Below are 12,606 nucleotides of genomic sequence, written 5' to 3'. Positions count from 1 at the left end.
GGAATGTCTGGGGGCCTCAATGATCGTTGCAAGACTGTTGCAGGGTTTCTGTACTCACACAGAACTGTGCACAGAGGAGTGGAACCTCGGCAAATTAGGGTGTCCCAAAACTTACCTTAGCAACCAACTCACCCCTTACCGAGCTAGCTACAGTGTCTCATTGGACATATCAAACTCCCAATGTTTAGACAAACCAGAACATGAACTTACAGTACCTCAGGGTACGTGGAACTCATGAACACTCTTTCGTTATATTATCATTACAAACCAGAACATGGAGTAAAGAAGACACATGTGCATTTGAAATGTTTATTTACTAATGCCGTCTTCTCAGGCGCAGTATCTTAGATAATACAAGTATACTTATTATCAGTATCAAAATTATCAGCATAGTTACTAAGACATAAAAAGCGAATGGTGACAGCATGTTAACATGCTGTAATGAATAAGAGTTAACAACACTTATATCTCACCCTCCCTAACACATATATTATATTATTAGCTAAGAAGGTCTCTTTGGGTTGTTTTAGGGCGGGCCCATACCTTAGTGTCCTAGCATGAAGGAATCACATCAGCATACACCAGCTCTCTCTGCATGTGCACCGCATCAAGTGTGTTAACTATTCTTCTGCAAAGCAATATCAATCCCGCCTCAAGCCCAAGTTGGCAAAGGCTGCACTTGTGTTATGACTATGAAGGCGTGGAGATCAGACCTCATAACAATTCCATATCGTGTTGCTCCTGAAACTTCAGCACTCTCCGTGCAGACATGGTTTATTAAACAAAACTGATATCAGAGCAATAACATATTATTCTCACATACACCACGGCAAACCACTAGGTTGAAAGCTAAGTCAACAATTAAGGGTCGTGTGCAGAAGTTGCAAGAAAGGAAAAATGGCGTTTAAATCTCAAATGTACCTATGCTAACTTAACACGATATAAGGATATATAGGAGCTATACAACAAGACATGCCAGGTCTTAGAGTATTTGCAGAGCCACACCATAGATATTTGCCTTTTGCAAGAACTTCATCTCACAGAGGGGACTCTAGCACGGCTGCACTCTGGTTGGGTTGGGGATTAACACATAGCCACTTATTCCAACTATGGCCACAGAATGGCGATTATTATGAGGAAGGGGCTTTCTTGGTGTATGCGCAGTGTTATCTGTAACACTCAGGGTAGATTTGTTCTCCTCTCTGGTATTTATAAAGACTACCCTGTCAAGGTTCTCTCAGTATGCGGTCCCAATACTGAGGGCCATCAGTTCTTTGCTGAGGTATGGCAGTTGGCTGGGATGTTAGGTCCCAGTATGATTCTGTGGGAGGGGACTTTAATGTTGTGCTCAATCCAGAGAAAGATAGATCTAGCGACTTTAGATGAATGCACCCTTGTGCAACAGCTCAGCTGGAACTACTTATACATGATGTCGGTCTTATTGATCTTTGGTGCATTTGCCATGCTGACCAACAGGCGTCGCGAGACGTGCTGCCATGGACGCTCCAAATTTCCCACTTACCGAGGACGCCCTCTCACCATGCCCCTGTTTTATTACAGTTGGTCCTTCTGGGCAGTCCTCCTTGTGCTTTTAAGTGGAAACTTCCACTGTGTGCCCTTCAAGATCAGGTCTTTCGTGAAGACATCAAGGCAGCATTGGTGGAAAATTTCAGGCACAACGATAACACTTGAAACATCAAGGGCTTTCCTCTTGGAAACCTTCAAGGTGGTCATCACAGATGCTTGCATAGCTAAGCGGGCGGGTGTCCTCTGCGCCTTAAGATACGACCGTACACGCTTAGAAAGGGAAATCGGGGACCATGATCTTAAGTTTTGTGACGATCAAGATGTCTCTACGCTTGCATCTATTCGGAGAAAACTTTTGGAATTTGAGGAGGTTGCACATTGGGAGGCACATTATCTCGGTAGAGAGGTGAAGCTCTGACGCTTCGGGGAGGAAGACAAGTCGAGAAGGACTTTCACTCATTTGCTTCGCAACCTATGGGCTAGCAATTACAAAACGGAGGTACATGATGACAACTGGGACATGCATACCGGCGCAGAAGAAGTTCGATAAGCCATAGTGGATTTCTTCACCTCCTTGTATCAAACTTGTCAGGGCCTTGTTTTCCCGGACCTTTCTGCCTATCTAGACTCAATTGAATTTTTATGGCTAGAGGATGGACACAGAGGCTATCTAGATGAGATTTTTTCAACTGAAGAAGTTATTAGTGTTATTAGTGCTATGCTTGTAGATAGGGCGCCTGGACTTGACATTCTTACTGGTGCGTTCTATAAGGAATACGCTTCCCTTCTTGCCCCACATCTGCTCCCTATATATGCAGAATCACTCTCCTGAGTTTTGCCCCCCTATCTCTGCGAAGCTCTCATTGTAACTGTTCTCAAGCCTAGAAAGGATCCCCGTTGCTGGAATTCATAACGCCCACTCTTCATGATTAACACAGACAGCAAGATTGTTGCTAAGCTTATAGCCTTGCACCTCCCTCCCACTTCTTCCTGCCATGATGAGGGCTGATCAGGCGGGCTTCGTACTTCGTAAGTCCACATCTCATAACTTGCTCACGTTCTTTGCAATACTTCATAACATTGATCCATCCTTGCGCGCAGTGGCAGTTTTTTGGGCGTTGAACTCTATTGAGTGCCCATACCTCTTCGCCTTGTTGACTCACTTAGACCTGAGCCTCACAGTGATCTAACTCATTGCCCTGCTCTACTCTCAGCCGGTGGCCCGGCTACGTGTTAATGGCAGATTCTCAGCCACCTGTGCAGTGACAAGGGATGCCCGCAAGGGGAGCCCCTGTCTCTTATCCTATTTGAGATTGCGATGGAGCTTCTCGTGGCCTGGCTTCGCCAGCATTCGACTTACATTCTCTCCACGCAGAGTTTTAGTATTGCTGTATGCTGACAATGTCACCCTCTATGCCAGAGACCCATTTATACATTTGGTTCCTCTTGTTAGGTAGTTCATCAGATTCAGAGGGTTATCTGGTATTGAGATAAACTGGGTAAAGTCAATCATTTTCCCTCCGACATACGAATCATTCTGAGTCAACTTGGAATTGCTCCTCGAGTGGGCAGAAAGACCCGTCAGTTACCTTGGGACGTGGCTCAGCAAAATATCGATTAATTATAAAAACTAAATTATGGGCGTCTATTTACATGGCTTGATAGAGCTGAGGGCTGGAAGAGACTCTCCTTACCCCTGACTGGCTGATTAGCCGTTGCTAAAATGATAATCCTCTCCAAATTCAACTTACCCCTTCCCTTGCCACTTCACTTTCGTCAACAGCTCCGATCTCGCCTCATCTCTCTGACCTGGGTGGGTAGACAGATGTAGACAGATGTGCATTGCTTGGGAGGTCTTGACACTTCCCCTTGAGAATAGAGGCCTAGGCACACCAGACAGACTTGTAATACTTCTGTGCTCTTTCACACAAAGTTTCTCGCCCACGCAGCCCCCGAGACTGACCATGTGGCGCCCTTACCTCTCCAGATGGCAATGTTTATGGCCCTGAAGCACCTGAAAGTGTAGGTGGATATGGTTGTATGTACAGTATGGCCATCGAATGATCTCAGATGCTAGGGCCTGCATTGAACACTTTTTTTGCTCTATCTGTGCCGCTCATTGGCCATCCCGCCCTCTCTATTTTGCGTGACGCTGCACATGTTCGAGATTGCGCAAACTGCACCTCACTTCTCTGGGCGAGATTTACCCTAACAGTACCCTCATTTTGTTGCAAAAAGTTCTACAGGATGGTGCTGGTAACTTGTTCGATATAGTCACATATAAACTGTGCCCTGCCATGCGTGCGCTACAAGCCTCCTTTCCTGGTGCCCAGCCTACATTTCAAGTGCTCGATACGTCCCTGATGACTCCATCGTCCTGCAAACACATAATGTGACTATATACTGCGATGTGAACCACTGCTCCTGTGTGTGTTTCGATGACCAGGGGCGAGTGGGATGCAGATTTGGCAACGCCCCTTACGGATGGACAGTGGCGCTACTGCTGTGCCCAAGCATGCGCGCTCTCCCACAACAATCGTTTGAGTTTCATCAATTCAAATTCATTCAACGACTGTACCATACTGCTGAGAGGCTATGCAGCATATGCTTGAGTGCTGACACGCTGTGTGTGTGTGTGGTGCTTTTTCCCAACTGCCGGCTTCATGCATCTTTCTTGGAACAGTCCGGGAATTGCTGATTATTGGTCTGCCATTTATAAAATGATTCACCACATCACGGGACACCCCCTTGAGCGCCCCTCCCCTCCCCCCCCCACTGAGTTGCGCTGTTTGGATATGTTCAGGAGGTGCGTAAACTGATGACAATTCTTCTTCTGTTCGTTAAGCACAGGGTCACAATGCGCCGGGGTCAGCCTACATTGCTGCTTGCAACTGACTGGCTATAGGATGCAGTGTATTGTCAGGAACAGCTCACTGCCTACTGGGAGTTCATGCCCGTGCATTTTCGACATATTGATATCTGACACCCCCTCGACACCTATTTCAATGCCTATGTAAATATTGCAATGGACTGTAGAGCAGTTGCAGAAAACTGTCAAGAAGATGCAGAGTCTGTGCCCCCCGCAATAGAGAATGTGGTGGAATTATAATGTGTACTAAATTATATCAGTATTGTTCCAATTTTATCATGCACTGCTTGTCATGGGATTAACAGGTACATGCATCAATGTAGGCTTTTGCGGTTCCTTAGTTGCGATTATTAAAGAATCAAAATTAAGGAATTGCAAAAAGCCTTTGCATGTAGGAATCGCTATAAAATGTGCGATTCCCAAACATTCCTTAATTGCGACTAGCAAATTGCTTCTCGCAAATGTCATCATCAAAAATCTTCATTCGATTCAAAGAATTATTAAAGCTTATAAAACAGGTCTTTGTGCATATTGAAATTTACATTAATCTAAAAATAAGCACAAAAACGTATTGTATTTACAAGGTTCTAAAATGCAAGACATATATACTGTTTACAATTACTTATTTTAGTCTTGACCTCTATTACCCTTAATTTGATTCAAAATCTTCCCAATACAGTACAAAGACAACAATTCAATTAGCACGAGCCGACCAATTTGGGCTCCACTACTCTTACGATTTTCAGATGATTCCAATTACAACCATTAAAAAATTAGAAGTCTATACAAAATTATAAAAATCAGTTTTTCAAACTTTTTAAAATTTAAGCCCATTCGTATATCTAATGTGACTGACAGCTAACAAAAATTTGCTAACGCCAAGTACAATAAGTTGGCCACTGTCAGCTTTTAAAATTCTAAGGGACTCTAGGTAGCTCTTGATGTTCAAACTTCCGCACAGGGGCTTGATCCACTTATGTCTGGGGCTAGCATATGTTGCGCAAAAGAATAGAACATGCGCAGAATCCTCATTTGCAACTAATGTACATAGGGAGCATTTAGGATCACTGGCTCTCAGTTGAACTTTTGCCCATTTAGCTGTAAAAGCATTAACTTGTAAAGTCTCATACCTGAATTTCATGTAGAGGGACTTTGCCAGTTGTCGTTCAATCTCATCTAAAAAAGGTTCAAAGCTCGGCGTCAGTTTAAAAAACAAAAATTGAGTAGTCAGTCTCCCCATCTCAGGGTTTAAAGTGACTTTGTGCGTTATGAATTCCCAGTTTATAGATTTGATCTCTCTCTTTGAATCAGGGGTCAGTAGGCTCGGGGTTGCCCAATATCGACTCAAACCTAGATCGGAGAGACATTTGCGGATGTGGGCCAACCAGGAAAGAATGACAAATACATCCAGATGCAGTAGCTCCCTCAGGGTCTGCCTGTAGATCTCTAATTCCTCCGTTGTCCAAATTCTAATACAGTAGGCCAATAACCTCCATACAGCAAGAAATCCTATTCTTTTTATCCCAATATCATATGAAAGAAGGATCATGAGGGTATTTTTGGGCATGCGTGTCAGCATTCTCATGATTTTACTTTCCCCTATGATGAGAGGCTGAATGTTTTCTCCCCCCTCCCCCCCCCCAATAGCTCAGATCCATAGAGTGTGGCTGATGAGCTCTGGCTTTATAAACTTCTAATGCAGGAGTGATGGTCTTTGATGAGGTAGAGTGCTGTTTCTTCACTACAGGAATAGAGTTCTGCATTAGGATTGTATTTGACTTATTTATTTGAGACTTCCATATAAGTTTCGAGTCTAGTGTAACACCTACATATACAACATTTGGGACACATTCCAAAAGCTCCCTGAAAGTTTTTGTGTGGGTTGCGAGTCACAATTAAGGAATGCCTTTCTATTCATTCCTGTGGGCCTACAGGCCTATAGGAATGAATGGGCGATTGCATGTGCAATTTGCGAGTAACAATAGGTACTCGAAAATTGGGCATGCAATTTCAAGGGTGCAAGGGTATCAAAAGGACACCCTGTAGCACCCCTGAAAATTGCTCTGTGCACACATGTTGCGCGCACACATGCCCCAAGGGCATGTGTCTGTGTAACCTACAACTTTGAAAAATGCACTTCAATGCATTTTTCAAAGTTTTTGCAAATTACCATCAAGTTCAACTTGATGGTAATTTGCGCCCCCTAGTAGCGAAATCGCTATTCTAAAGTGGTTCTTGCATTGCATTTAAGGAATGGCAAATTGCGATTTCTTAAATGCAATCGCAATGTGAGAAATCACAATTAATTGCAAATTCTCAAATTGCGAGTGCCTTGAACCTTCATGCATCGCAAATGCCCTTTTTGCGGGCGCAAACGGCAATTTTTGCAAATCGCACCGTTTGTGCTCGCAAAAATGGTTGATGCATGTGCCTGTAAGTGTATTGTCATTTGAATAGTGAATATGGCCGCCTGGCTTGTTAAGTGACTGCCTTTCTCCCCTTTGTCTCCCTTTTCTGTCTTGTCCCATCTCCGCAAGTCATCAATGCGCCTTCTGGGTACTAAACGCTGTATGCCTTTGTATTGTTCTTTTTATTTTAAATCAATTAACAGACTTTAAAAAAAAAAGCTAATTGGCCTTCACGTTCATAATGCTTTATAGGAGATCTTTGAAGTTGTTACAGAAAAATAATCTGGTTATGAGAGCCAGAGGAGGAATATCTTGTTGTAGACACCAATATACCACTAAAGGAACTTTATCTGTACCTGTTTTGTGACGTTTTCATCATGGTGGTATGTGCCACTCTTTTTTTAATGATTTTAACAGATCAAATAAAAATAAAAGTATTTTCTTTCCTTTCCTTCCCACTAAAGGAACTTCTTCATGGTTGAGAAAGCTTTACATTCTTATAGAATGGCACAACCATCTTCTAGATGGCACACTGAAATTTTATCTTCAAATGTTTGAGAAAGACAGGTTCCTCACCTGAACTATTAGAACTTTCACCTCTTGCACAGTCTTGGACATCAATTGGATAGGTCTCCACTTCTTCATTAATACCAATCGATGCAACAGCTAATACATCTCCAGATCCTGCTATAGGAAGAAATATAGTTGGTATTTTTTTTAAATCTACACAAATTGATCAATTAATATTAGTTCATGCATGTACGATCACTCAATGAAAACAAAAAAAGAGAAAGCACTATCCATAACTTAAAGATATTAAATTAATAATAGTGGGATCAGGTGAACTGGTGTGTTCTTCAATATTCCTCATTCTGTTATTAAACCCTCTCTCTACATCTACCAAATAACTATTGAGGTTTCCCTGTCTCTTAAGTTCAGTTTTCCCATTCTTGGCCTGTTGTACTGCCACTTTTAGCCATGAAAAGAAATTCTGTTTACCATTAAATGGGAACTTCTCTGAGTATTTAACTTTTTGAGCATTACGTCAACCAAAATAGAAGATACACATTGTACTAAGCAATATCACACAAACTAGGGGCTCCATCAATCTGACAACCGTTTATGCAAGATGAGAAAAAACTGTCCAGAGTGTGAAATTATTAGGCATTTTGGTCAACATGTTTAACATGGGACTAGTGGACACTGGAAAAGAATATGGAAGCTTTTATCTATATATATAAAAACCAAAGTATCTCCGTTTGTCCTTTATGCAATACTACACCATTCATCCGATCGGCATGAAACTTTGGGAAGTTGTTGAGAACACTCCCCCAAGGTTTCTGGCTAAAAAAAAGAAAGAAATAAAAAAAGAAATAAATAAAAAGAAATTGTTAAAAGTTGTTGAGTACACTCCCGCAAAGGTTTCTGGCAAAAGAAAAAATACAAAAAAAAATAAATTGTTAAATATCGGCCACCCAGGGCCCTCATAATCTTTCCAATACTGAACGTTTACACTTTCCGGTGCGACTCGCTTTTGCAATGACCATCAACAAAGCACAAGGGCAATCGCTGCAAGTGTGTGGACTAGATTTGGAGAATCCGTGCTTCTCACATGGACAAGTCTATGTGGCCAGCTCACGCGTCGGAAAACCTTCTGATTTATTCGTCTACGCACCAGACGGAAAAACAAAAAATATTGTGTATCCACAAGCACTTCCCTTAAATTTCCTTTCTTCTGAGATCGCAGCAACGCGCGACGGGTAAGCTAGTCTATATACATAAAAACGAATGTATGTCTGTCTGTCTGTCTGTTTGTCCTTTATGCATTACTACACCATTCATCCGATCGCCATGAACCTTTGGGAAGTTGTTGAGTACACTCCCGCAAAGGTTTCTGGCATAAACATTTTTTAAATATCAGCCCCCCCAGGGCCCTCATAATCTTTTGAATACTGATGTACGCACCAGACGGAAAAACAACAAATTGTGTATCCACAAGCACTTGAATACATAAATAGAATTAAAACGAAACTTTGAAATGTTTTCCATATTAAAATGAATAAGTTTCAATAAAATGACACAATGTAAATTGAATGTTATCATAACGAGTTTCCTTGAATTTCCTTTCTTCGGAGATCGCAGCAACGCGCGACGGGTAAGCTAGTATCACAATAAATAAATCAAGTAGGAGGGTGGAGTTGTTTATGACTTCAGTGAAGATTCCTATGATGTAGAACCAGAAATATAGGTAAAAAACAATTTCTTCTGCATCGTAGGGTCTGAAAAATACAATAGCAAGCTAACAACTAGTAGTAATCTTGTAGTTCTTAGGAATAAGGAATAGAATTTCTAACTGGCATTAGAGTTAGGAGGAACTATGAATGTAGAGTTAACCAAAAAGATTTTGAGTTTTCAGGGTAGTTTACCCCTCCTTAGAATACATTTTTGTATCAGAGTCTAGACAGCAGAGCCTGACTTGCAAATGTGTGACAGAATAATAATGTTTCTTAGACAGTCTTGGCACCGAATTTCCCTCTACTAGAATGGTCTATGTGTATTCGTGGCAGGGGTTTATTAGCCAATTCATCACACTACAAGATGCAGGATACAATCCAATGAAAAATGGATTGTTTTGAAGTGGCTAGAGTCTGGCAAATATGATTGTAGTTGATAAAGGTTTTTAAGGAAAGCTCAGCTTGTAAAGATGTATTAATAAAGAAAACTTGTAAAATAATGATTTGGTTAGTATACATTTTGATACCACCCTATGGAGGAAAGAAGGATGATTGTCATTAATACCCTATTTGCACAGAAGTCTTTAGTTCAACAGCCAAAACGATTTCAATTTCACTAATCCTTCAAGCTAAAGCAATACCCACTAGACTAGTGGACGTCCAAGGCAGATGCTACAATGATACACTACAAGGAGCATAAGAGGGAATTAACAATCAGGTTGCTCTCCACTCATGAAATCACAATATATAAAGGGGCGAGTGCAATCTGGAGGCACCCTGTAACGTGGTTGACGTGCGGCTACTGTGATTAGCTACAGGGGATGCGTGGCTAAAAAGTTGAGAATACTCCCCAGGGGGTGTGTTGCTGGTATGAACTCTGATAGCAACCACCTGGCTAAGCTTGAAGTACCAGAGAGGTGAAGACAGGTCCCCGAGCGCTGATGAAATTGCCGCAAGGTATTAACAATTAAACATGTTGGCCTCTACTAATTGAAATTGTCTAAAACATGTTGTTCTTTTTAATCTGAGTGTTCTCATGGCATCCAATAAAGTATGTATATTTGCAAGTGAGTCACAAGTCATTTTAGCCTGGAGGAGCAATTTTCTCTTTTTTTCACTATGTGGTCCAGTTGGCATAGAATGACACAAGCACTTTCTGTGCATGTTACTTTTGTCTCTTTTTTTCTAAACATATTTTTTGGCACTATTTTGCTTTTTTCATTGTCATGAAAGTAACCAATGATGAAAGCGTGAGCAAACTGGTGAGTACCAACCAGCAGCTCCCTTGGTGATGCTTACGTGAGGTACTTTCTGACCTTTCTCACATTTTTTCTTCTTGATCACATTTACAAGAGGATTTGCAGTTTGGTGGAATGACAAACAGTGAAAATTGGGTGGAGATATTATTAAGCTGCCCCTGGTATCCTTGAAAATGATTGGTGTTTAAGTACAATCAGGCTTTTTATACATTCAGATGCTACAATTGAACCCGGAGAATTCGTTCAAAAGACAGACCTACTAATTCTGACAGAACTATTTCGACTTCCCAAGGAGGACAATGTGCCCATACTGGAGCAGAAACGTTTTTCGCAAATTCAAAAATGTCAATAAGCAAAATATATTCATTATGAACGAATAAGGAAGCAGGAGTAGAAGGAAATTTCTATTAAGCTGTCCATGCAAGACTGGGGAAGATTCAGATGAGCATACTGTCTGAAGACAAAACCCATGCATTCAAATTAAAGGATATTTGAACCTGCATTCTGGTGAGGAGATTTGGTCTGAACTGCAATTTCTAATGTGGAGTCACAGATCTATATAGCAGGTCCGGATACCACCGCTGCCTTGACCACTCGAACAATGATGACAATTGCAGTTTGACAATTTCTGAGCTTCAAGATGAATTTTGGTATTAAATAGTATCGGAGAATAAGCATAGTGTAATATCTTTGACAAAGTCATTAAAATAGCACTGCCCTGAGGTCTTGAATCTGGAAGCCTGGTTGTGAAGTCCTGCCATTATGAGACGTAGCAAATAGATCTAATTTTGGACAGACCCATTCTATGAAGATTTTTTTAAAGTACCCAGTTGTTTCGAACCCCTTTGTTGTTTTCTTCATAAAACCTGCTTAAGAAATCTGCCTCTTGGTTTAGGATTCCCTGTAACAACTGCTTTCATTGACAGACCTCTGGCAAGGCCTACATCTAGATTTATGCATCTTTCACAAGAATGGTCTTGATCTTATGCCTCTTGTATTGTTGCAACAGACCACTGCTGTTGTGTTGTCTGTCTGATTTAAGATTCCTGTTCTTTACCGGATACAGAAGGAAGGTTGAGAGCTGAATGCACTGTTTGGAGTTCTCAGATATTGATGCGATGATGACTTTTTTTGACCAAAGAACTTGCACAGTAGGAATGCCTAGATGAGTTCCTCACCCTGTAAGTGAAGCTCAGAATCATTTATGTTGGAAGTTATTGTTGAAAAAGGAGACCTTGTAGCAAGCAGCTTTGCTCTTTTGTACCACCTAAAGAGAGAAAGAGAGAGACTGTTTTGCCGCTATTGAGATGAGGAGATGGTCATCCCATTTGTTCTCCTTTTGTGACTACTCATCCTTCAGACATTGGCTTCATGTGAGACCAAAGAAATGCAGGAGGCCATCAAAACCTCTACGGAGTTGATTTGGAGGGCTGTAGGATTGAGAGCATTCAAAAGAATATCTCTCAAAGAGTGCAACAGTTTAGTAGAAAGCGGTTATAAGAACCTAGAAAACCATAAGTATTACATGATACTGGAAAAAGACACCTCACCCACATTGTTTTTACATGCACCGTCACTGGCGTCCTTCTCCCATTCTAGCACGTAGATACCACTTGGATGGACTCAGCCTTGTGAAAGCGTTTGATATAAGGATCAACTGGGCAATTGCTGAGATCCATGAGTTTCCTTGTAACCAGGGATCTGCTCAGCTCTGACAAAGGCCACACTGGGTAGGACAGAAACATGATGGCAACAGACAGTGCGTGTATGAAGCATTAATGTAACATCTCAGAATTTTCTTTCAAAACATACCTAGGATATGAATAAAAGAGATATATTTTAGGTTTACCCGGAGGTATTTTTATTTTATTATATCTGGATCCCTGCAATAATTCAGCTGATACTAATATCGAACTTCGTCACTGGGATGGGAGAAGGATACCAATGAGGAAGCATACCACAACAATGTGAATGAGACTTCTTTTTCCAATATCTTTAGATACTGATGACTTACTAGGGGCCTATTAACCATGTTCAAATAAACTGTTGCATTCTTTGTGAAATATTGTATAGATGGGGAGGCTGTGCAACAAGGTGTATGATCCTCTCACTCTTTTCTTGTGGTATTACACTTCAAAAAAAGACAACACTTCACAGAGACAGATGACAATTTCTTCTTTGGATGAAAGGAAAAAGATTCTACACCCTTATTTTGTGAGGACTGGACTGAGATCATGGTATGTTGCGCTGGTTACCTTCATGGGAATGTGGCTTTAACAAGTCAAGCATCCAGGAATGAATACATTAAC

General features: G+C 41.3%; 1 protein-coding gene across 2 annotated transcripts in view; it reads right to left on the bottom strand.

Moving 5' to 3' along the window:
- Nucleotides 1-12,606, bottom strand: part of LOC144823539 (uncharacterized) — a 290,832-nt gene that overhangs the window by 49,690 nt on the left and 228,536 nt on the right. The window contains exon 6 of one of the 2 annotated variants that reach the window (XM_078682142.1): nt 7,381-7,488. In XM_078682142.1, coding sequence (XP_078538268.1) covers nt 7,381-7,488 — 108 coding nt within the window. Of the gene's footprint in view, nt 1-7,380; nt 7,492-12,606 lie in introns of both variants that reach the window. The other variant, XM_078682141.1, reaches the window with a different exon arrangement.

The sequence above is a fragment of the Lissotriton helveticus genome, chromosome 3_1, assembly GCF_964261635.1.
Source record: "Lissotriton helveticus chromosome 3_1, aLisHel1.1, whole genome shotgun sequence".
In the NCBI taxonomy this organism is placed as follows: Eukaryota; Metazoa; Chordata; class Amphibia; order Caudata; family Salamandridae; genus Lissotriton; species Lissotriton helveticus.
This window is presented reverse-complemented; position numbering and strand designations above follow the sequence as displayed.